This window comes from Punica granatum, chromosome 1 (assembly GCF_007655135.1).
Source record: "Punica granatum isolate Tunisia-2019 chromosome 1, ASM765513v2, whole genome shotgun sequence".
NCBI classification, from domain to species: Eukaryota; Viridiplantae; Streptophyta; class Magnoliopsida; order Myrtales; family Lythraceae; genus Punica; species Punica granatum.
In genome coordinates this window covers 7128854-7153582 of record NC_045127.1, presented here as the reverse complement: position 1 = coordinate 7153582, position 24729 = coordinate 7128854, and the positions used below count along the sequence as shown (strand labels likewise).

At 38.8% G+C, this 24729-nt stretch overlaps 2 protein-coding genes across 3 annotated transcripts; both read left to right on the top strand.

The window, feature by feature from the left end:
* The first annotated feature begins 691 nt into the window (after positions 1-691).
* LOC116192193 (auxin-induced protein 6B) lies at positions 692-1995 on the top strand. The gene has a single exon (XM_031520665.1). It carries the CDS (start codon positions 846-848, stop codon positions 1275-1277), a length of 432 nt encoding a protein of 143 aa, XP_031376525.1. The 5' UTR covers positions 692-845; the 3' UTR covers positions 1278-1995.
* A 16717-nt stretch (positions 1996-18712) lies between these two features.
* Positions 18713-24729, top strand: LOC116211116 (filament-like plant protein 4). Of its 2 annotated transcripts, none has more exons than XM_031545345.1 (6): positions 18713-19013; positions 19697-19842; positions 20822-21041; positions 21139-23521; positions 23748-23793; positions 23999-24729. In XM_031545345.1, exons 2-6 carry the CDS (start codon positions 19717-19719, stop codon positions 24410-24412), a joined length of 3189 nt encoding a protein of 1062 aa, XP_031401205.1. In that variant the 5' UTR covers positions 18713-19013; positions 19697-19716; the 3' UTR covers positions 24413-24729. The 2 variants fall into 2 exon arrangements, with proteins under 2 accessions (XP_031401205.1, XP_031401213.1); XM_031545353.1 differs by lacking the exon at positions 18713-19013 and adding an exon at positions 19445-19587.

The following is a 24729-nucleotide window of genomic DNA, read 5'->3' as shown; positions in this document are numbered from 1 at the left end:
ATATATAAATTATATATAGATACTGCAATTGCATAGATTTCTGCTGACAATATCTTCTCAACAGCGTGTTAAATAAATTAGACTACCATATACATGAAGCACTTCGGAACACCAATGGCTTGAATCAACTAAACTCGTAGTAAATAAGCCCGAGTTGAGGGAAGCAAAGCATGTACTTTTGTTAAGAAAAAATTCAGAATGTGATGTACCATCTTAAAGGATATTTTATTTTATTTTTTTAAATTCTGTTTCTATTTAACGTCAATATTTTCCATACGTGGAGATTCTTCCCATTAACACGAGAAGTTTTTTTTTTTGGTGGATAACTTCAGATTCTATTTTAAAATATAGCTATAGCATATAATAGTGTTCATAATTATAACTTAATGGTGCAAATATTGGAGATTCTTTTTACCGTTTATAGAGTAGATGTAGAGGCCTCAAAGATATTCAATGCATCCTCTAAAGAAATTGGTCATAATCGAACCTTTCTTTTTATTATTCAGCCATGAACAAGTCGACATACCAAATTTGCAAATCTCCTCGTTATCTAATAAAAATCCTTATTTATCATTAATTAAAAAAAGAAAGAGAAAAGAATTGCCCCAAAAACACTGGCGGCAATTTCGTAATTTGCTTCAAAGTCAGGGGCAATCCCCGGCGCCTGCTCCTATATATCCCTCTTTAATGACCCCATCAACACCTCCCCGATTCACTCCTCATCAGCAGCACCGAGTCAGCGACACTCCCTCAGTCAGCCATCGTCGTCGTCGCCGCCGTCTTCACCGAAACTCAGCGCCAAAGCATCCGAGACCACAAAAAGACAGGCCAAACAAAGTACAAGGATGTCTGCCGGGATGGGAAAATGCAGCAAGATCCGCCACATCGTGAGGCTGCGGCAGCTGCTGCGGCGGTGGCGGAACAAGGCCAGGATGTCGTCCGCCTCCAGGATACCGTCCGACGTGCCAGCGGGCCATGTGGCAGTGTGCGTGGGGGCGGGGTGCCGGAGGTTCGTGGTGCAGGCGACGTACCTGAACCACCCCGTCTTCAAGAAGCTCCTGTCGCAGGCGGAGGAGGAGTACGGATTCACGAACCCGGGGCCCCTCACCATCCCCTGCGACGAGTCGCTCTTCGAGGAGGTGATCCGGTTCATCTCCAGATCCGGTCCCGGCCGGTACGCCACCCTCGAGGACCTCCAGAGGAGCTGCCACGTCGGCCAGTACTGGCCCGAGTCCCGCCCCCTCCTCCACGCCCTCGCCGACAAGCCCATCTGGTGAACCGATGAGCGGATCCCAGGTACCCCTCGGCAATGCCGTTTCCTTGTCAAGATCCAAACAACATATCTCCCGGAAAAGAGCATCAAAGTATTGTCGGGGGCCATCTGATGATATCCTGTTCATACGGTGGAGTAATTGCCTCGAAGGAATCAACCCTGCCGGAAGTCGGAGCAGAGCCAAAAAGGCAAGTGGGCTATCGTCCTCGAGTGGTACAGTGACTCGGCTCAGTCGTCCCAGTTGGGCCATTTTTTCTTTTTTCCTTTTTTTTTTTATTTAACTAATTTTATCAGAGGATTTTTACTGACGGCTGATAAAAGGCAAGTTGGTGGTGGGTTCATATTTATCTTTTTTTTTTATCTTTTTTTATTGTGAGGAATCACAAGGGAAGTGATTAAGGGGAGAGACATTGTAATTAAGATTTAAGTGGCTCCCGATTAGAACTTATTATGGAGATGGCACCGGCCGAGTCGTCCCGGGTTCGAGTCGGCGAGTGAAGGGCACAGACCGCGTCGGGAGAGGAGACACATCGAGGAAAGGAAGAAGAAGGTCAATTATTGTAAATGCTTGTATTCATTTGATTGATAAACGGAAATTTGCTGGAGGAATATTAGCATATGATCATGGCTTTTGATCAGTGTCTTCTTCTCGGGCGAAACGAATGGATTACTGTCTGTACAGCTAATAACGAAAAGGAAAACATCTTTTAATTTCGGGTTTAGCATGTGATTGCTGTTTTGTTTATCGGTGATTGTGGTGGTGGTCCAATCCAATCATGGTGGCCGTTGAGGGGAGTTGTAGTGGCAACAACCCATGTGAAAAACCAAGGTCGGTCCATGTCGTACGTACCAAAGTAATTCCTTTTTGTCACAGCTGGCCAAATGAGGTGGAGCTCCATATGTATTTCATTCTTCACTAATTCGTCGGGTCAACTTTTTAGCTAGATCAAAAATTTTCTTTTTCGGTCGAGCTCCGTATCGTCGGTGATATGCTCTGTAATCGGTTAATGAGAAGCTGATATATCATGCAGATGGCAGAGATGATGAATTTCTCATTTCAGATGTTTTTGATCTGGTAATTAGATGTAGTATGCGGGCCGTAACATGAACTTAAAGCTATAGATTAATATTTCCTCTTCAGTATGTGCTCTTTTTCGCTTTGAAAATCAAATGAGGCGTTTAGCTGCACATGCCATCAAGGGAGCCTTTCATGAGTGAGCTTCTATACACACGATTTATATAATAAGCATCCGTAACAAGTGCAATCATAAGGGGCTTATGAACTACCTTTTTGGTGTGTATATCCATCTGATATCCGAAAATCGATTAATTCTGATTTGAACCCTGTCGGCTCACGAACAAATAAAGGCTTAAACTCTCCTTATCATGATTTTTTTTTTCATAATACTCGAATGTGAGATGTTATGTGAGAGGAACATGTATCAAATTATATAAACCAAATTAGCTTGTCAAAGGAGGAAATGCTAAAGGATTATTGAATTATAAACAATTTTTGTTTTGGGAGAAGTGAATTATAAACAATTGGCAAATGGCCAATGGGTGTGATTGGGTCATGGTATTAATTATCAACATTGATAATCATAAGATTCTTTACATATTTGCTAAACAAGAGTATGTGTGTGTGTGTATATCTGTCCAAATTAATTATAGCTAAGAACAATTATTGAAATACCAAATCACAAATACAAAAGAAGAAAAAAAAGAACGGGAGCAAGGAGGAGAACAAAGGAAACCAATAATAGCATCTTAATGATGGGCAGCTTGACTTTCTTCTTTAATGAATGACCCATTTGACTTGTCAATGAATAATGTACGTAATACAGTACTGACCCCTCCGCAAACAAATAGTAATAATAATTTTAGCAAAAAAACTATTAAATATTTTTTTTTTAAAAAAAAACAGTGTACAAATTAGACCCGAGACTTATTGCATAATCTGAGTTAAAAATACAATCCTTGCTTCTGATCGAGGCCATTTAATTGCAGTGATGTCAGTGTTGACCGTTGACCAAAAAAATGCAAGTTTCAACTATGGTCGTTTTGGCCGACATCATACAAACACACAACACACACACCCATATATGTATGGATATGGTCGTTCACAATTAATCGAGCACATATGTTCATTGAGTCAAATACCGAACATTGATCCCCACGGCCTCGACAAAACTATCATTATGTGGATTTCGAATCAAGGTCACAATATTTGATGTAGAGTTTATGGCTCTTCACGATCAACCAAACACACAGTATTATCATTCGACCGGCTAAATGTATATTCTCCGTTAGTAAAGAAAATTGTATATTCTCTTATTGATGGTTTATAATATCACCACTAGGGTCATGTTTCAAACCCAAGATTGTCAAAGAAAAAAAGGGGACATGATTAAGAGTCAAGTGGGTTAAATATATAAATCAAATTCTTTTGCATAACCAACGGATATGACTTTCGAAATACAAGTGGTATGCTTATGGATTCACATCGCCATAACACCTACAACATCTTGGCTCTAAGAACGTAATAAGCTAAACCCACATTAGTGAGAGAACATCTTAATTATATGACAAGACAACGAGTGAAACTGTTCTTACTACCAACCTTCTATATATCCTCAATACTCTTCCATCTTATTTCCTGGTTGAGTCAGTGCCCGTAGTGGTTCAGGAGTGGTCGGACCGAGGAACTTGATGGATTATCAAAAGCTAAATATCGACCCTTAATCGTGAAACCACCGGCCGGTGGGGCTGCAAGAGAGGCCTACGAGCGAGATGCCAAATATTTCCTTTTGTTTTCATCTTTATGGAGAAGTACAGTGTCGAGCCTTCGCGTGCATAGATTATGAAGGGGAAGAGGTCGTTTTCCTGAAATTTACACCACTTTGACAAAGCTTAAGGTTAGCCAGTGGATCTGGAAATAATAGCGCACCAAAGCATGTGAAATTCTTTGACTTTCACCGGCCTAGGCAATACTGCTTCCATAAATAAGATGGCTGTCTTAACCGATTCCTCAGGTAATTGGGATCGTCCCAGAAGAAGTGCACCCCTAACAAGATTCCATAGTTTATAGTAAACAGCTCGATTCGATAAGTGGTGCATGAAATTCCGCATTTGCTTCGACAGAGGCCTGTAGTAGGTAGGCACCGTTTTTTCCGATGGTCCAGTGTTCTTAGAGCGACGCAGTGAATCTCTTGCATAATTGCAATTGCTAATTTAATATTTAAGTTAGGGTCAATTAACCAAAGATGTGAAATTTGAAATCTCTTGGTTTCATAGCCCACCCCTACACTATCCTAAGGTATTTATGTCCCTCCCATAAAGTCTCAACCAGGAATTCCACTTCAGATAGTCGTGGCAGTTCAACATGTCACCGCAATATATCAAGAATGCCCGATTGAAATTCTCCTTGATATGAAGGACAAAATTGTGTGGTTCATGTGATTCAGAGCAAAATCTGAAGTCAAAAGCTAATTCTAGTGGGGAAGGGAGAGATTATATCAATGGTCTACATGGTCAATTTTATTTGAGAAATGGAAGTCGTTTTCGAAGAACATCCGAATTGATAGAAGAAGAATTCCACGTTTATAAGTTGGTTAAGTTTCACCGTCTATCAAGCTTCGGTTTCAATCGATTTATCATCGCATTCCTCAGGGCTGAAAAGAAAGAGAGTGAAAGAAAAGTTTGGAACAGCGACGTCCAATCCTATCTCTAATCTTTGTTGGTTGAAATGACGGGGTCTCCAATGGATTTCAATTTTCGTGGCTGCCCATCTTGAAATGAATATGTGATTTTTGCTTTTTGAGGCCTCCGTTTCAGATGAGTGCGGATTATATGCTTTTAAGCCTTTATAACATATACGGGTCGAGGCTATGATTCATACCCTCAACAATTTTGTAGATCTTCCGGGGAGTCGGTCGATGATGTCATACACCCACATAAAAATAAAATGTCTAGGCGGTTACAATAAAATGTCTATGATTTTGTTACGTCGGGCACAATCTCGTGCGTTACGATCTTGCCGTCCAACAGGCCCAGCTACATTCTTCAGCCCTAATGGGCCCAAGTTCTACTTTGGGCCACAACTGTTTAACCTTGGGCCGCCATTCTCCAGTTCTTCTGCTTCACAAGGCCCAAGTGTGACGAACAATGGATGAGATGACCATCAGAAAGACTGCGTCTCAATGATCTTAATTATGTCCGTCTGTGAAATTGGAGTCCGCCAGTAGAAACAGTCACAGTTCTCAACCCGACTAGTCCATCATGTTCTGCTAGCCACGAGAGGAAGAAAAGAGTTCGGTGGTTATCGAATATCAGGATCGATATTTACGTACATACAATATGAAAACTGGATTAACAATCGGGCTATCTAGATTCTGATTGTCTAAGATAAATTGTAAACCTTCAACCAGTAATGGTATGTCCCTCGAGTAAACAAACGAGATACATCTCGGACATATCGAAGGGGAAAAAAAAAAGTACTAAAACAGAGAGGTTCATAAGATTTCGAAAGAAAAGTCACGTATTATTTTTTTCGAGAATTTTGCGGTCCATACTTATATTCTCTTCCATATGTAAGGTGATACAGATACTCAATGGGCAAGCAAACGAATCCAATGCACGCTTACATGCCACTGAAAACTCAAACCCTTCCACGAACAAAGAAACAAGAGAGCCACTAGGTTAGAGATCCGTTTGCGATAGATATTTTAGATTAAGCAGAATTTTTTTAAAAGGAAAAAGAAAAGAGTAGAAAAAACAAAAAAGCTCTTACCTGCTGGCAAAAAAGAAAAAATTAATAAAATTAATAAAAAAGGTGGAAAAGGTCAAAAAAGGACACCAAAAGGTAAAGGAGAGAGGTGTAATTGGACCACCTGTGCTTTGCTTTGTCAGTAAAAGTTGATTTTGTTTAATGTGTGTGGGTCAGTTAAAACTTTTTATCTTCTAGTATTCAGCAGCTACGCTTCCCCTCCCCTCCCCTCCCCTCCCCACATCCATATGTTTGGTCATTGTTACCTCAAAGTAGATGAGATGCCATGAAAATAACAAGCTGACTTTTCGAGGATTTAGATGCTTTTTTGTGGGCCAGCCATCCAAGTCTCTCTTGCATTAATATTCTCAATTTGACACAGTAATTGTTTCTAGTAATATTCAGTAAACCCTTTAATTTGACCCATATCATGCTTAAGTACCCGAACATCTTAATTAGTCTCCATTTGCAATATATATGGTCGAGGTAGTCATTCATATATTGTAAAATGAGGGGTTTGATCGCACAAGTTTGAAGTTAATCGCCTAGCATTGTATTTGAGTGAAGTTTAAACAGTCCTAGTCTCATCCATATATGAATCGTGTGAATAATAGTAACGACCTAAAATTTCATTGATTAGACAGTTGCTTTAGAACCCAGAATTTGGTGCTTTGTTCACCTATGCTCGTCCACAAAACATGCTTTCGGATGTTTATCAGTGAAATCTTAGCTTTGGTCCAGAAGTCGAGTATCTTAGGATCATGTCACTTATCACTGACTGCACCAAAATAACGTTGTTCAAGTGAGATTAGTGCACGAGTACATGCAAGTTACTTATACGGTCTACGACTTCTAGCTAAATCAGAATTCAAAACCAGTGGGTGAGCGAAGTAAACCCACTTCATCCGTATAAGGTGACATGTTATAAACTCATCATCCGTCTGTTACATTACCAAAAATGCTGAGTGGTCCGCCACTTAATTTCCAGGCAATCGTCAAGAAAATCCCCAAAATTAACAAAAACAGAGACGTGACGTGATACGAAATTGTTTTGTCACAACACGCATGATTGTGTTTGCATCCTCTTTTATTTCGTTTGTCGTCACTGCTGGCGGGGTTCTACTCATCCCCCTCGATGGCTCATCATATTTGTAGGAATGGGTTCTCTCAAGATATTGCCAAAAAAGGTAAAAGGCCAAATCCTATTGGTTATAGCTTTTGGCATCATTTGCGGTGTCAACCATCCATTGACAATCTTCCCATTGCTCACCTTCAGTCTGCCTTCATGATTTTGAGGTTTCGTAATTAGGGTTTTACTGTTCCACTTTTCATCATTGTCTCCGGGGTACATATATATTGATTTCTTAGGTTTATGTACAAATTTAGACTTAAAATCCTATAGTAGATGGCACATTAAACGTTGTATAGTCAAAAGAAAAGGATGGTTTCTAACGCGTATTTGTACGCCAACAAAACAAACCCGATCAAGTCGTAAAGACAAGAGTATAGTCGAAAGAAAAGGATGGTTTCTAATGCGTATTTGTACACCACTAAAACAAGCCTGATCAAGTCGTAAAGACAAGAGCCTTTTTTTTTTTGTTAAATGTTAAAACAAGAGGATATATATGTGTATATATATATATATATATATATATATATATTAAAGACTTCAGCCTGGTCCGATCTTGTTTACTGATGTAGGGTTTGGTTCGTTTAATGGGGTATGTATGTATATATATATATATTTATATAGTTCCCCCTGTCTATATCATTTGAGTTAGGTGTTTCTAATTTATTCCCTTTCTAGAGAATTTTTGTGTACTCCATTGCCAATTCATCTGCAAAATCTGAAAGATTTAATTTTTTTCTTGACACGGAACATATTAACAATGAAATTGCCTTAATTATCAGATGAATATGAACCCCGTAATATATAAGTGGTGCATTCACCCAAAAAAATATATATAAGTGGTACCAATGGAGAAACTCACGCACATATACTGATATTTTGTATTGGAAGAGTAAACAACCTCTTAGTTATCGTGAGTAATCCACTCATCAAATTTTCTTGCGGATTTTATTTAGTTTAAAGGACTTGCTCACAAATGTATCAGTAAATGTTCCTCACAGTTGATACTCGTCTATTATTAATCACAAATCTCACATGGCATTAGAGTGTTGTAAATCCGCAATTTGTCTGCATGTTTGCTTCCGCCTATAAAAGGAAGTGATGCATGGTCAGGTAATAATTACTAAACCTACCTAATACAACGTACCTTTCGGGGAAATGCTATGAACCTTTTGCAGCATTTAGCTGGGGGTGACTATATATTTTTTTATTTTTACATAAAAGGATTAATGGCATGCACCCAATATTTATATATTGGCCCTTTTCTTCCATATAAGTCAAAAGGGGTCATCAAGCTAGCTCTTGAATTATCGTGAGAAACAAGCAATAATTAAGTTAATCTATATGATTGCGGAACATAGGGACCGTCTCTACCTGCCAATTTTCAATGATTATTAAGGATATCACTTGTTTGAAATTGGCCAAAAAATTAGTTTCTTTGTTATGTTCTTATGCCCTCTATATTTTTTAAGGATAATTTAATTAAAAAAACAATCTATAAGGGGATTTATTAATTGGGAGGGCCAGGAACCGAGTGAGAAGAGTAAAAGTGGTCAAAATCCTTCATTACATGTTAATGGGAAGACAAGGAATTGTGCAGCTACGAGACAAAAGCACATTAAACAAGAACATATATATGATGATAGTCACAACGAGATATTAAAGAAGACTTTCTTCTTCTTCTTTTTTTGCTGAATTTTCTCCTTTTTGGTAAGTAACAGTGATGATAATATTGTTACCTCCCTTATGTAATGTTCCGGTTCTCATGTTTAACCGCAAACAAATCAGGCAAATTGAATAAACAACGTAAGCACGGGTCCCGTTAATTTAGTATCACCAGGTGTCTAGTATAGTTCACAAAAGTTAGATATGACTCTAGGCTTAAGGTAAAGAGCCCATCTTAGCATTTCCCGAGGAGATTCGAACTTGAGACTTAGAAGTCTTCAAATCATATGGGAGTGAGTTTGGAATCACTATATCATCGCTGATGATGGTATATTACAGAAGACTTGGGAAAAAGGGAAAGTGACCAACACCAACGAGGGTGAGTGACATTGAATTCAAAGTTACCAAAGCCAAAGCGAATCCAAAGAATATATATATTAAAATTGATTCTTTTGACTAATTAAAAAGTCATGTATATATATATATATATATATATAATAAAAAGAGGGTATAGCGCAGTGGTGTATCTCTTCGTCTGTTGATCTAAAGGTCGCAAGTTTGATACCCAGTGGAACTACTCATACCCCTTTATTAGTTATTTACTATTTTTCTTTCATTATATTAGGTCTTATGCTTCTTTTGTAACCTGAAAAAGTTATATATAACAAATATGAAGTTGATGTAAGCGGCTCAATGCTTACTCCTTTAAATAGGACCTCAGATTCGAGTATTGTAAATCGAGAAAATTCATACTAAAAGTTTTACCTCATAAGTGAGCCGACTTGACTCAAATTGAATTAATTAGAACTCACTGGATTTTCAAATATTAAAGTTTAAAAAAAACTATATATACACTTGTTGGAAGAGGAAGATGGGATAATTTTTTTTCTTTTCTTTTATTTTCTTCTGTGCATGTGTGGGTCCATTTTTCTATTGATATATTTTTTTTCCAATGTGCACGCATGATATTCGAAAATCCATTAGATTGCGACTAATCGAGTTAAGATCTTTTAGTTTCTATATGGTAGGTGTGCTTCGATTCCATATCTATATGTTCCTGAATTGCTTAGTGCATCATAGGTTAACCCCTTATGTGTACTACTTGATCGGGACACATAATCGTGTATTATAGTTCGATGACCTTAGTTCCAAAAGTTAAGTTGTATAATAAGTTAGGGAAATTAGAGAGATCATATCAAAGCATTCAAGTGACCGTCACATAGAATGAATCGCTTATCGTCGGAAAAAAAAAAAAGGGAATATGAACCGCTCCAAGTGATCTCTATGCTTTTATTATAGAAAATTTTCGTGGAAATGATTCATGGAATATCCGGACGAGAGAATAATTAGCTCTGACAAAAGAGAAGGATGGGATGTACACACGCTCCACCCACAATAGACTTTGGAACTTCTTCACATGAACGGAAGCAAAATGAGGTGCGGGAATATATCCTTCTCCCAGTTAGCAAGACTTGGAGAAAACGATAAAAGCTGCGAAGGAGCTGATTAAACCGAAGAAAGTGACTCCATGTCATCTCAATATGATAAAAATGATATACGTGGGTCAGGTCGTGCTACGTCTCTACGGGCACGACGAGATTGCTTCTTTTGTTCTATTGAAATGCCGCGTACGTTAAACTTGTGAGTGGTCTATCATTTGATCGAAAGTTGCCAGCTTGCTGTCCTACGCATGCGTATCTTTTGATAGACAGATGACGCCTACGTTTCTAGATATCTTCCTTTTTTTCTGTTTAACAGATGATACTTTCGTCTTTCATAAACGAGGATGGATCAACTGTGATCTCAATTATGTAATTGATAAGATATGCTTGAAGCATCGATATGTAGATTATCAATTAATTAATTCAATATCACATCTATGTCTAATTTTAAAGAGTACCAAATTGATTGAAAGGTCCATGTACGAAATGGATTGATTAGGATGTTGCGTCGTGAGGTGCCCATCCATGCATGCATAGAATGGTGCTGTCATATTAGTCCAGTTGTTCTGTTTTGTTCCTATTTTTTCTTTCCCTCCGTACGATTTTATACATCATTCGATGTGTGTTCATTTTGTCACTTTCAACGTCGACCTCATCTCCTATCATCTGCCCATCTTCTTCTCTCTTTTGCCTCCTTAGTCTAACATACGTGTTGAAGAAAGCTAGTTCGGCAGGTTTTTAGATGAAGTGCCAGCGGAGTAGAACCCCGACGTACAGTCGTGACATGTCTGACAGACAAACTAACTCAAAACTCATATATGCCTCTCATGCAAGCCCATAACCCACACATATTCTCACTAATAATTAATCCTAAATTTTCTGTCCACAGCCTATTTCCAATCCATGAGATGGCATCCTTTAGAACTCAAAAACTCCCGACTTTTACCCCTTAATTGAGCCCCGAGATTCTGCCATTCACGCTTCAAATCCTAAATCTATATGTCCGATGAGGTGCGTTGCACGTGACACTTTTCTCGACTTGGAACCAAAAAGTAATGAATTCGATTCTCGTTGCGACACTTTACTCACCTCTTCTTCATCTCTCATCGTGTATATACACTATGCGGTCTATAATAAAACTCTTCTCATATGAATAAAACTATAGAATTAATAAATTATCGATTTCTTTTCGGTAGCTAATAAATTATCAATTTCCCTTTAAGTAAGGTTGTCATTTTCGAATATTGTGAATGTAAAAAATTTACGACTGCGAGAGTTTTACTCTTTAGCAGATCGATTGTTCTCGAACTGAATTCATGGAGCTCTTGAATTCCTGAATATCGTGGTGCATAGAAGAAAAAGATAAATTATTAATTTCCACCGAAAAGAAGAGAAAAACAAAAAAGGATAGAGTATTAGTTAACTGAGGAAAATACTCGACTCTGGAAAAGACAACCTCGGGTGCCGGTCATTGGTCGCACGAACCGTTAGAAAGACACGCTGGGCAGGTGTTTCGGGAATTGTCGACCCATTAATAAACTAAACTGTGCGTAGAAGGAATCCATTCCCCCCATCATCATTAACTTGATTTTTTTGGCCCTTTTCCTTTTGTTTTCTATTCTGTTTCGGAGCTCTCTGCTCCATTTTGTGTTTCGCGTGCTCTAAGGTGTCGTTTTTTGCTACAATTTTTGTCCGTCTTCGACAGCCTCTCCTCATTTTTGCTCTCTGCCGACGAAATTTCTCCTTCCAAAAAAAAAAAAACAGTAAATTTATGGTCGTATTCACCACAATATAATCGTTTGATGCCGGCGTGGTCCATTTACACATATTTCGTAGATGAATGTATCACATATCCGTATTCATGCGTGTAATTGGCTACTTAAACATGACTTATTGATCGAGTCGAAGGTTTTCTTGTAAGCAAAAGCTGGTGATAGACCGGACAAAATGGACCCAAAAATTCGTCGAGCGATGCGGTCGCAATTGCCGGACACGTGGCAGCTTGCCGATCAAGGGGGTCTGGGCTGGTGTGGTCCCACTGACTGAAAAGGGCCAAGCACACCAATGAAACGTGTGGGTTGGGTCGGTGGGGACCAGGCAAAGGGCCTTCTCACAGGGATGGCTGCACTGAGGCCAACCCCTCGGCTGCGTGCCCGTGAGGCCGAGCGTCACGCCGTTTCGATGGGCCTTCTCCGCCGACAGGCCTCGTCGATCTGTTGCGGTGAACCGGCTCTTATTCATCTTTATGACCAAATTGTATTGTAGGTAATCTATTTAAACATTGCGATAATAAAATTGTAGAACTCATAGCAATAACCGGTTTTATACATTAACTTGGCGAATGGTGTTTGATTTCCAGAACGGGATAAGATCTCATAATTTTGTATCTGTTGCTGGAATCTTTAAAACCAGAATCACTCTGGCATCTTTTGCTAGGACATCAATGAGTTGTGTATCTATTATGACAAGAGGTTAGCGAGACCAATCTCTTCTCCATTCAATTCAACTCAAGTCTACTCATTAAATAATAAAATTATCATAACGTGAATTTTCTTCATTTATAAGATTAAAATTCGAGACCGTACTTAAAAAGAACAAGTGTCGAAGCGAACGTGAATATTCTTTAATATATTTTAACTTATCTGCTCCACTTATTTAACTAATAACTCACAAAAATAAATCATTAAAATATAAATCCTTGTAAATTGATAAATAGGTCCGACAAATTCCCCCCCAAAAGAATTTCATTAGGGAGCAAGAGAGTAATAGCTTAGGTATCATGCATGCATCATCATGGACAAGGTTCCGCGTGTTTCCCGTTAATAGGGTATCTATAACTTATATGTGTCTATATTGTTTGCTATGGCGGCGGCTGTGATTGGGCGGCTGTCAAAGTCTCTGCTAATTATTTTTCTTTCTATTGGGTTCTAATTGTGCAATGTAATGGATTCCATTTGCTCAATCAAAAATAAAGAGAGTGCCATTTTACAAAATTGGGAAATTACCTCTCTGCTTGGATTGAGAAAAACAGAGGAAAAAAAAAATATATATATATATATACCAGAGTTTTTGAAAATTCTATATATCTTTTTTTTCTCTTTTTTTTCCCTGCCTTTCTTTTCTATTCAAACAAGTTTTACATGTTCATTACCAAAATTATTCGTGTTTAGTTTGTCCAATTCATGAAGTCAACCAAAGTGACTCGCTAAGAACACAAGAAGTTGTTGCTTATTGGTCATTATGCCAAGGCATTTGACATGACTGGAATCCAACAAAGTTATTAAATTTCACCTAATACACTCAAACCAGACAAGATTAAATATTTAGTTCAAGGCATCCAACATAACTGGAATCCAACAAAGTTATTGCAAATACCCAAACCTAACAAGATTAAAAATTCAGTTCTATAATATTTCAGGATTCCAAAATTAGGAGCGCCTAACAGTCCTCTCACATATTATAATTAAACAACTCTTGGATGTTGATGGAATTACAGATCATGTCTTAGTGAATGGTCAGAAGGACTTTGAAGGGGATAATTAGGATAATTTACATCCACCACAAAAAAAAAAAAGAAGAGAGAGGATAATTTACAAAAGCTATAAGTACATGTCTCGACCTTCACTCTACTCATATCTAATGCTATTAATGCTCGTTTTTAGGTTTAGAGTCTTTGATCTGCAAATCTATATGCTGAAAGTTAAAATAAAGGTGCGAAAGACTCTAAATGAAGAGTATATAAGAAGAATTTCCTACTTTTAGCCTTCAGACCTGACATTTTCATTCAAAATATTAATTTTATTACACTTATTGTATCAACCGCTCTCTGCGCTTGTTTTTAACCTTTCTTTACACTGTTTAATTGCAGTTACTTACTAGATGGGCTAACAGGCTACTTTGTGTGTTCTCTGGGTATTCTGCTTCCCTTCCGTCTGTCGATAATACTAGATATGTGATCCTTTATTTTGATTTTGAGTCCAGCAGTACATATATATACTAATTTCATCGGTTAATCTTTTTTTCTTCAGTGTACATCATTTGATATTCGAAAGTCCAATGAATTTTGACTAATCAATGATTGAGTCGATCGGCCTACTATAAAAGGTAAAGCTACTGAATTTTGAAATCTTATTTTTAATTAAAGATAACAAATGCCGAACTAATTGAATTAATTCATGGTGATTAAATGTTCGTTGTACTATACAATAAATGCATTGAAGAGTGCAGGAAAAAATAATACGATACAAAAGCAAAAGTTGGAAGTGTGATAATTTCATCCATTGACCGAATTAAGTGATTAATTTCATACATTTTCAAAGCCATTAAAGAGAAACAAAAAGGGAGTAATACCCACTCCAATAATGTACCAATAAATATAGTTGCTATAAACTGCAATATAGTCACGGGGTTAAGGATTTTAGGCCTAGTTTGTTTTATAAGAAATTTAATTTTAACTTTAACTTTAACTTGAACTCAACACACTATACAACAAAAATACACGTTTTTCAAATCAAATTTATAATCACATCTCATTTGTCATTTTCCACAATCAAAATCAAAATCAAAATTAAAGTAACTTTAACTCTGAATCCAAACGGCCCCTTAGAATGCAGTCGATTATGTGTACTTTAACAGTCGATTTTATGTTTATTTGAGCCTCGAACGGGTACAGACCAGCACTGAATAAGCTTAAAAAAAAAAAACGAGGAATCCAATATAACCTTGTCAATTTGGGAGAATCCAATCTTAGGAGAGGTGGAGGACTGCATGCTGAATGCATCTGTAGACTTTACGTTAGCTGTCTCATCAAACAGCAGCCACAGATCCAACTCAAGTTTTACCTATGTAGGCTCAGCCCTAATACCTAGCTAGCTTAGCTACCTGCAGCTATAGACAAGGCATCGTATTATTTTCCGCACAATTCAAAGCAGAATCCCTTAAGAAATTACCTAACCCTAATAATCGTAATTTGATTATTGGAGATCAGCTTATACTTTACAACTGAAGCTTAATACTAGAAAACCAATTTTTACATATGTGACAATTGAAACCAAACCAGTCTTTTTTTTCCCCTTTTATAAAACATATTGATAATATGACACTTTTACACGTGTCTCAATCAATTATCGGTTCAATCTACCATTAACATATGCACTTTTTTTTATTTTATTAGTACTTACTCTTGTGATGGTTTATGCAGCCTTCAACTTTATTAATTACTCCTACTTTAATTAAATAGCTTTTGCCTTCCAATACCAAGTTTGTAGCTACGGCATGCCCTAGCATGTCTTCCTTTTAAATTTAAGTTGTATCCTTTTACTTTAGAAGTGCATTCAGCTCAAAGGTGCACATCTACCAAAAGGGAATTAACCATTTATAAAATATCTGCCACCAACAAGCTGGCTTCAGAAATGATATTCGAGTAACATCAGCTGAACCTAATGGTATTAATTGAGCTGAGATGTAGATCAATGCCATAGGACTCAACCTAGTTCCATGTTGTATAATCTTCACCGGGCTTATAAATTATTGGACCCATCTCCAACCAAAAAACTTAAACCGATGAGTTATGGTACTCGGTCTCTTATAAGCTTGTGATTTTCTAATTAATTAATTTTTCGATGTATGATAACAAACTCTCAACACATGTCTTCACATTTTTATTCGAGAAAAGAAAGTAATAAATCCTATGTTATACCAATAATGGTTGATTCAGTTCAGGTGGTTTGACGCTTCTTTTTCATAAGTAATGTCACGAATCTATCTTCTATTTTTTTGGGTGACCCGGGGTGTCCGAGCTTCCTCCAATTAATTTTCGGGGCTCCGTGAAGCTCCTGCAACGGACATATCGGATAATCACGTTAAATGCGTTCTAGTGGCCTCAAGAGGTTTCGAACCCGGGATTGGCGGATACACAAGCTCCTCCTTAACCATTAGACCAAACCCCTTGGAATTACGGGTCTAAGTCTTATGGCTGAAAAAAAATCCACGATTATAAGAGTTTGCCTACTTTAAATCTGAATCAGTCGTGACCTATTGAACTATTGAATATGACCTGATACATGTAAAAAAAAAGAAGAAGTCAATACTGTGTTACAAACTCATGGAGCTTAACGATATTACTCATCTAACTCCTTTAATAAGAACCCTAACCACAAACTCTTTTCTCTCTCCTTTTCGTTATCTCGTTTTCATTTTCAATAGGCTATCATCTTGAGCCGTGCTTCCTTGCATTTAAGAAGAATTAATGGAATCTAAATATAGCAGATGGTGATTGTACAACAATTTGTTGAAACTTTAATTTCCCTTGTAATGCACGGTTTGATAGAGATATAATCAAAACCAATGATAGTTGGTGGATGGAAAAGGGCAGCTCTTAATTTAAATTCTTTAATGTTCTTTCGCAGAATCATAATTAATCATCATTAATAAAAGAAAGAAAAAAAAAGGCACCTTATCTATTTATGATCTATTGAACCGAGATGGAAAATGATTTTTCCTCCGAGATGTTTATGCCGAATGAGCTCCAACTCCCTCGATGTTATAATAAATGCCCGACTGTCTCTGGGAGTATTTCGCTCGATCGATCGAAGTTGGCATAAATATAGCACTTCTCAAATGGAAGTCATCTTTGAATCATTCTTCTTCCTTGACAATATGTTGTTATAACATTAAAATTCATCAATTTGACACTTGGATTATTCGGTGGCTTAACATGAAAGGTCAAATTACTATTTTTTTCCCCCTAGGGTCTATATAGGCTAGGTAGCATATTTAGGGAACATTATGATTTCTAAAATTTGGGACACATATCCTCGCTATAATCTATACACACATGCCCAATGTAAATCTACATCATTTTCTTTGTTAATGTGGATTTGAATAATGCACCACCTATCGTTCCACCTACATATTATTCTCTAGGGATGATCACAAATGGGCGAGTTTATGTCAATTCTAATACACAATAAAATCGAATATTCAAATTTATGCTCCAGCCAAAAAAAAAACTCAAATTTATGTTTCTTCTTATTCGTTATAAAATCCATACGACAAACTAAAAATTCTAGTTAATCATAATGAGTTTGGCTTAATTAAGTTACAAATTTACTTATGAATTCTCTAGTATGAACGTGAATAGTCCACTTTTGACTTGTCCAAATAATAAACTAATCAATATACGTGCAAACTGATTCGGATACTATTTATCACATATATAAAAGGAAAAAGAACTAAATCCCCTTCATATGTACTCGGTTTATTTTCGGCACTTTTGAAATAGCGGTTGTGACTATTGTTTTTTAGGGTTCTCCTTTAACAATCGTGTATATATATATATATATGACAATGGCAAAGCCAGCAATCCCTGAAAATGCCAGTACACATCTTATAATTATATATATATATATATATATATATGGTGAAGATTGGATCCGCTCTTTTGCCATGCAAAGCTTGATCGGTAGAAATAGAATAGAAACTGTAATCAAATTATCCTTTTTTAAAAAACTTTCTTAAAATTAAAATTCATTTATTTGGGAATTATTATATTTTCCAAAAGAAATACGCACACGCAACACAACACTACGGTTATGAGCTGGAGAGAGTGAACGACGGTGGTCCAAATTTGCGGTTTTTTTTTTAACAAGAAAAAGAAAAGAAAAGAAAAATAATAATAATCAAAACTCTCTCTTTCCCACTCCCACCCCAAATGTCGGATACAGCTCACACCCCCACCGCTTCTCTATCTCTATGGTGTTCTTGCTTCCGCCACAAGCGTGCCCCGGATTCCCTGGGGGGGCTTCCCTTCCCCACCGTCATTTCTTGCCCCTCTCCTCCCCCCCCCCCCCAAACAATTTTTTTTTTTAATGAAAACTATGGATCATCAAGTAATAAGCTGAGACTAATTCACGTTTTAACGTAGAATTTATATCTTGATATTTATTCACTGGTAGCATAATTTGTTAACTGCACTAAATATATTATGGCTCGTGATTCATTCTTTTTTCGATGTCACCCCCAAGTATATGTGCCTAAAGGCGACTCCGGTTCGAGCTAAATCCCCCCAGATTCTCCTAATACTCGAATTCAAAATTTTATTCAAGGAAAACAAGTCTATAATCACGTGAATCGGTCTTGTCACTGATTTTTTTCGATATGCACTACTTGAAACCTCAAAATTCAATCGGTATCGACTAGTTTAGGACGAACCGAAACGCTCATTTAAAAGTAAATCACTACCGATATAGATTCTCTTCATTCATAAGATTTTGATCCGAGACCACACTTAAACGAATTATGTACCAAATCACTTCAACAATCACGTTGTTTGTCTTCCCACTAATTTGTTCGCAAAGAAACACAACAAATATTCAATTAAATTTTATGCTTCTCTTTCAGTCCTTTTTATTTATTTATTAATATTTCATCAATGGACGAAACAATAATAATTTAAAGGCCATCGTTTGGAGCTTCTCTACTTCTCCAACGTTCTCCCCCCACTTGAGTGACACCTAAGTCGGAATATCTCATTTCAACCACCAGCACCAGCACCACCTCCTCCGCCACGCTCGCCACCGCCATCGTCGCGGAAGAGAGCTCCAGCGAGTCGCGCAATCGAGGAAGAAGCATCCCATCAATTGCCTGTCCCGCCGGCCTCAATTTCAGATCTCCATTGCTGGCCTCTGTCTCCAGTTCATCAAGTCCTCACCGCTTACTGCCGGAGCTGCATTTTGTCCGGTGAGTCCGGTTTTAACGAGTTCGGAGTCCTCTGACCTCTGCATTTCCCCAATCAGTCGCGTCTCTGTAAGGCGGTTGAGTGAGACGCTGACGTAGAGAGAGGTGCTCAAGCGTACCTTTGTAGTGGTTTCCTGTTTTACGGAAAGCGTCTCAGGTCGTTTGTGTGAGAGAGACTGTGACTTGCTCATCAAAGTGAAGACTGTTTCTTCACTCCATTTCTCTGTCGGTGAGGTTTTCCAGTTTCAGCTCGTTGCCTTTTTTGGTCCGTCGGTGTCGGCATTCGCTCGATTTAGTGCGTGATGCTGAAGTTTGTCTTCTTTTCTCGACTTGGTCACGCAAATTTCGGTTTCAGTCTTCTTCTTTTGTGTTCTGATTACCAAATTCATGCTCTTACATCAGTTCTTCACTTCCAATTAAGATAATCAGCAGCTATGATGTTCATTGTTCGCTTGTCACTGTCATCATCGGCGATTGTCTTTTCGAGCTCCTTCGTGAACGATATGCGGGATTATCAGATCCTTTTGTCCACAAAAAAAGCTTTTGATCTGATCTCTCGTGGTCCTCTGCTGTCAATGTCAGAACTTGCTTGCACATGTTGAGGGCTGATTTGGGAATTGAGTCAAAGCTCATGGTTATCTGATCTGGTTACGTGCCTGACTCGATTTTCTTCCTGCTCCTTGCAGTGTTCATTTGACTGCCGGAGATGGATAAACGGAGTTGGCCGTGGAAGAGGAAATCTTCATCGGATAAGGCAGCGGCCGAGAAAGCCGCGGCTCTATTAGACTCAGCTGCTGCTGCTTCAGCTCCAGCTAAACCACAGAGCGATCAGGTTGGATTAAGTTATTAATCGAAAATTCTTAACATTTTGATGATTAAACTACCATTACTATTTCCATTTTTGGGGAATGTTATGTTGTCATTTATTAATTCGATACACATAAAGTGACTACTTCTACAAGTCCATTTTCCTCATTTTTGCGTCCTTGTCATCTGTTTCCCATCTAGCATTTAGTACTTGACGATGCTTGGAAGACTTCTTCTGAATGCATAGCCTTTCACCCGGATAGAGTCCTGCAACAAATTGAGATCTTGCAGTGTCACTATCAGACTGAAGTACTGACCCACACCTTAAGATGTTCTGAAATGGCTTCTTTTGAAATTTCTTCTTCAAGTAGTCTTCCTTTACCTATGTTGCTGTTTTGTCAAACAAAGTTACACAGTTATAATATACTTTCCCATTTGGTGCAAAGCCTACCCATCCTTTTCCGTTGTATACTTTTTAACAAGACATGGTGGAAACTCTGGTTCCCTGCAACTGCTCCAACAATCTTAACAAAACCTATGTAATGTGTTTCTTGTGTTTCTTTTCATACATCATTTTTGAGACAGAAAGGAGCAAACCCGGACTGTGTTGATTTCTTCCAAATATTATAGTGACTTTGTGGAGTTAACAATTCTATGCCTCCTAATACTACAATTAATGCTTTCTCATATTTATAGACAAGGGGAGGAGGAAATATTATCATGCGTTAATATTTCACATGAATCTTTGACCAGGCAATTTTTCAGTGCTTACATTCTTATGTGCCTATTGTTGTTTTCTCTTATTTCTTACTAAAAGGTCGAAGCTTTAATACATGCATGCATTTGCTTGTCGTATGCATCTGCTCAAGCCCAATGTCTTTGTATTCTAATTCTATAATGCGGAGAGATTGTAATTCCAATTTTTTAGCTTGCATGACAATCGTCAACTTCATCGTGTAACTTCTTTTAGTTCCATTATGAATTGTTTTCTTTTGCATGGACAGGAAAATTACAAAAAACCAAGCTATGTTCAAATTTCTGTTGAGCAATATTCTCACTTATCTGGTTTGGAGGAGCAAGTACGGTCTAATGAAGAACAGATTCAGACAATGGAAGAGCATATGAAGGAATTGGATGAACAATTGACTTCTGCCCATGCGGAGATAACTGCGAAGGACAACCTGGCGAAGCAGCATGCCAAGGTTGCTGAGGAAGCAGTTTCAGGTATCTTGCATATATGACACACGAAAAGGATTGCTGATATGTTGCATGGGATTTTCCATTGTTTGTGCCATACTTGACATTCTAGCTGATGCCGCAGGCTGGGAAAAGGCTGAAGCAGAAGCCTTGGCATTGAAGAATCACCTAGAGTCTGTAACACTTTCTAAGCTTACTGCTGAAGACCGTGCAGCGCATCTAGATGGGGCCCTCAAAGAATGCATGAGACAGATACGGAATCTGAAGGAAGAGCATGAACAGAAGTTGCAGGATGTTGTTCTCACTAAAACCAAGCAGTGTGAAAAAATTAAGCATGACCTAGAAGCAAAAATAGGTAATCTTGACCAAGAACTCCTCCGCTCTGCTGCTGAAAATGCGGCGCTATCAAGGTCTTTGCAAGAGCGCTCAAACATGCTTATCCAAATAAGTGAGGAAAAATCACGGGCTGAGGCCGAAATAGAGATTTTGAAAAGTAATATTGAGTCATGTGAGAGAGAAATAAATTCGCTCAAGTATGAGCTTCATGTGGTCACGAAAGAGCTTGATATCCGAAATGAAGAGAAGAACATGAGCGTGAGGTCCGCGGAAGCTGCCAACAAGCAGCACATGGAGGGTGTCAAAAAGATTGCTAAGCTAGAGGCAGAGTGCCAAAGACTACGTGGTTTAGTGCGCAAGAGATTGCCAGGTCCTGCAGCTCTTGCCCAGATGAAGTTAGAGGTGGAGAGTTTAGGGCGAGAGTACGGAGACTCTAGACTGAAGAGGTCTCCTGTAAAGCCTCCCAGTCCTCACCTTTCTCATGTGGCTGATTCTCTTGACAGTGTGCAGAAGTTCCACAAGGAGAATGAATTCCTAACAGAACGGTTACTAGCCATGGAAGAGGAGACAAAGATGCTTAAAGAAGCTTTGGCAAAGCGTAACAGCGAATTACTGGCCTCGAGGAACATGTGTGCTCAGATGACCAACAGGCTTCAGATGCTGGAAGCACAGCCACAGTTGAGCAGTCAAGATAAAAGTTCACCTAAATCTGTCGTCCGGATCCCAGCTGATGGTTCCTTAAGTCATAATGCCAGCAATCCTCTGAGCTTGACATCCGTGTCAGAAGATGGAAACGATGATGCGAGGAGTTGTGCTGAGTCGTGGGCCACTAGCTTGGTCTCCGATGTCTCTCAGATTAAGAAGGACAAGGGCCCTGGACGATCAAACAAAGTTGATAGCGTGCATGACTTGGAACTTATGGATGACTTCTTAGAGATGGAGAAGTTGGCATGTTCAACAGCAGATTCAAATGGAATCACCTCCATTGGAGATGGTTCTGAAAGTAAGGCGGAAGAGATCATCAGTAGCAAAGGCCGAGCATCCCTGGAAAATCAGGAGTCTTTGGGTGTGGAACTGTCAGCTGTGAATCATGAAGATCAGCTGCCATTGATGAAGTTGCGAACCAAGATCTCCTCAATATTTGAGTTGATGTCCAAGGAGAATGAGATAAGGAAACTTTTGGATGATATCACTCAAGCTGTGCAGGATGCATCTCAGGATTTGCAGGAGAGCTCTAAGTCAAATGTGAATGGATATGCTGGACCTAATTGCAATACGGAAACTTGTCCTGCAGATGTGGACATTAGTGCACAGAAGGAGGTCGGTTTGGCCCAAGATGTTAAGCTACCCTCAGAGGTTGTTCAGACAATTAGCCAAGATTTGGCTTCTGCTATTTCTCATATTCGTGACTTTGTACTGTTTCTAGGCAAAGAAGCTACGGCAGTCCACGTCATATCTCCTCATGGTGATGCACTAAGACAACAAATTGAGGAGTTCTCTGCCACCTATGACAGAGTTCTCTGTGGTAGCATGGGTTTGTTAGACTTTGTTCACGAGCTTTCACGAGTTTTAACTAAGGTCAGTGAGCTTAAATTTAACATTCTGGGCTACAAGGGTGCTGAGTCGGAAATTAACAGTCCCCATTGCATAGACAAGGTTGCATTGCCTGAGAATAAGGCGGCTCCTCAGGATTCTTCAATGGAGTGCTATCGCAGCAGCTCTGTCAATATCTCTGATCCAACCTCTAATCCCGAGATTCCAGATTGCGGTAATTTAGTCTCAAGTTTTGGAGAGGCTGCTGTGTCATGTAAAGTCTCAATGGAGGATTACGAGCAACTGAAGTCAGAGAAAGATAACATGGCTCTAAATTTGGCTAGATCAACGGAGAATCTGGAGATGATGAAGTCTCAACTACGAGAGACTGAGCAGCTGCTCGCGGAAGCTAAATCGCAGCTCGCATCTGCTCAAAAGTCAAATAGCTTGTCTGAGACTCAGCTAAAATGTATGGCTGAGTCATACAGGTCTCTTGAAGTGCGTACACAGGAATTAGAAACTGAGGTGAACCTTCTGCGAACTAAAACAGAGACTTTGAGCAATGACCTTGAGGAGGAAAAGGTGAATCATCAGGATACTTTGACCAGATGTAAAGATCTCGAAGAGCAGTTAACAAGGTTAGCACCTCTTCTCTCTTTACCCCCTTCAATGAGTTTCTTCTTGCTTGGCTTTTTACATGTATTACTAGTTGGGTAGATTTATGCAAACAAACCCTTGGGCAAATGTTTCATCTTGCTTTCTTTTCTCCTTTTCGCAATATTGTAATCATTCGGTACAATATATGGCAGGGTTGATTATGATAATTCTCAGTTTCTGACTGCTACTTTACTATCTTTTTTGCAGGTTGACTTCTTTGCCGGAGACTGAAGCCGACCTGCAAACCAAACAGGTGAGCAGGAAATTGCTTGACCCCATTATGTCCCGAACATTTGTCCCCGCACAAAATGAGTTCATATCTTTCTTGTGACCTATGAATGGTTACTGGTCGTGCGGCTGGTGTCTGATTATAAATTCATTTGGTCATGGTGGCAAGGTGTTATCTACTTAGATGATTCAGCATGGAAGTTAATATCTATAATTTTCCTATCATACAGGAGAGAGAGCTAGCAGCTGCAGCAGAGAAGTTGGCAGAATGCCAAGAGACCATATTTGTTCTCGGGAGACAATTGAAGGCGCTGCATCCCCAAGCAGACCTCAGTAGAACGTCAATTGGGGGAGGGAGCCAAAAGGGCGAGGATGAGCCCACAAGTAGCAGCGACAAACTGCAAGAACTCGATCATGGAGAGCTGGATGGTGCTGATTCGTCCAACCCAGACCTTCTCAGTTCCCTATGGAGCCAATCCGATGCCGAGCCAGACATTCTGAGATCTCCTCCAGCCAATGCCAAGAATTCGAAGCATAGGCCTTCCTTGTCAGGATCCTCATCTTCCTCGTCCACTACGACGCCCGAGAAACAGTCAAGAGGGTTCAGCAGATTCTTCTCCTCGAAAGGGAAGAACAGTCACTAGGTCTTCGAGAATTTGCAGAGCATATATAGAGATGTTTCCTCGGTTGGAAAAGAGATGGGACCTCCCCGGTCCAATTTGTTATGTTAATATTATTATTCCTTAAAGGTTCAACTGCAGAAGTTGAATTTCGCATGGCTCCTTGTCGCGATAAGCTGTTTATTGACTACACGGAAGAAAGAGGGTTTTTTTTTTTTTTTTTTTTGCTTGCTATAAGTTGTAACAAAGAGAGATGCATGAGCTCGTGTTTGTCAATTGCTCCAATCTTTTTTGCCTTCGATGTAATATGGTTAAGTGAGCAGGACATGATTTCTAACTTC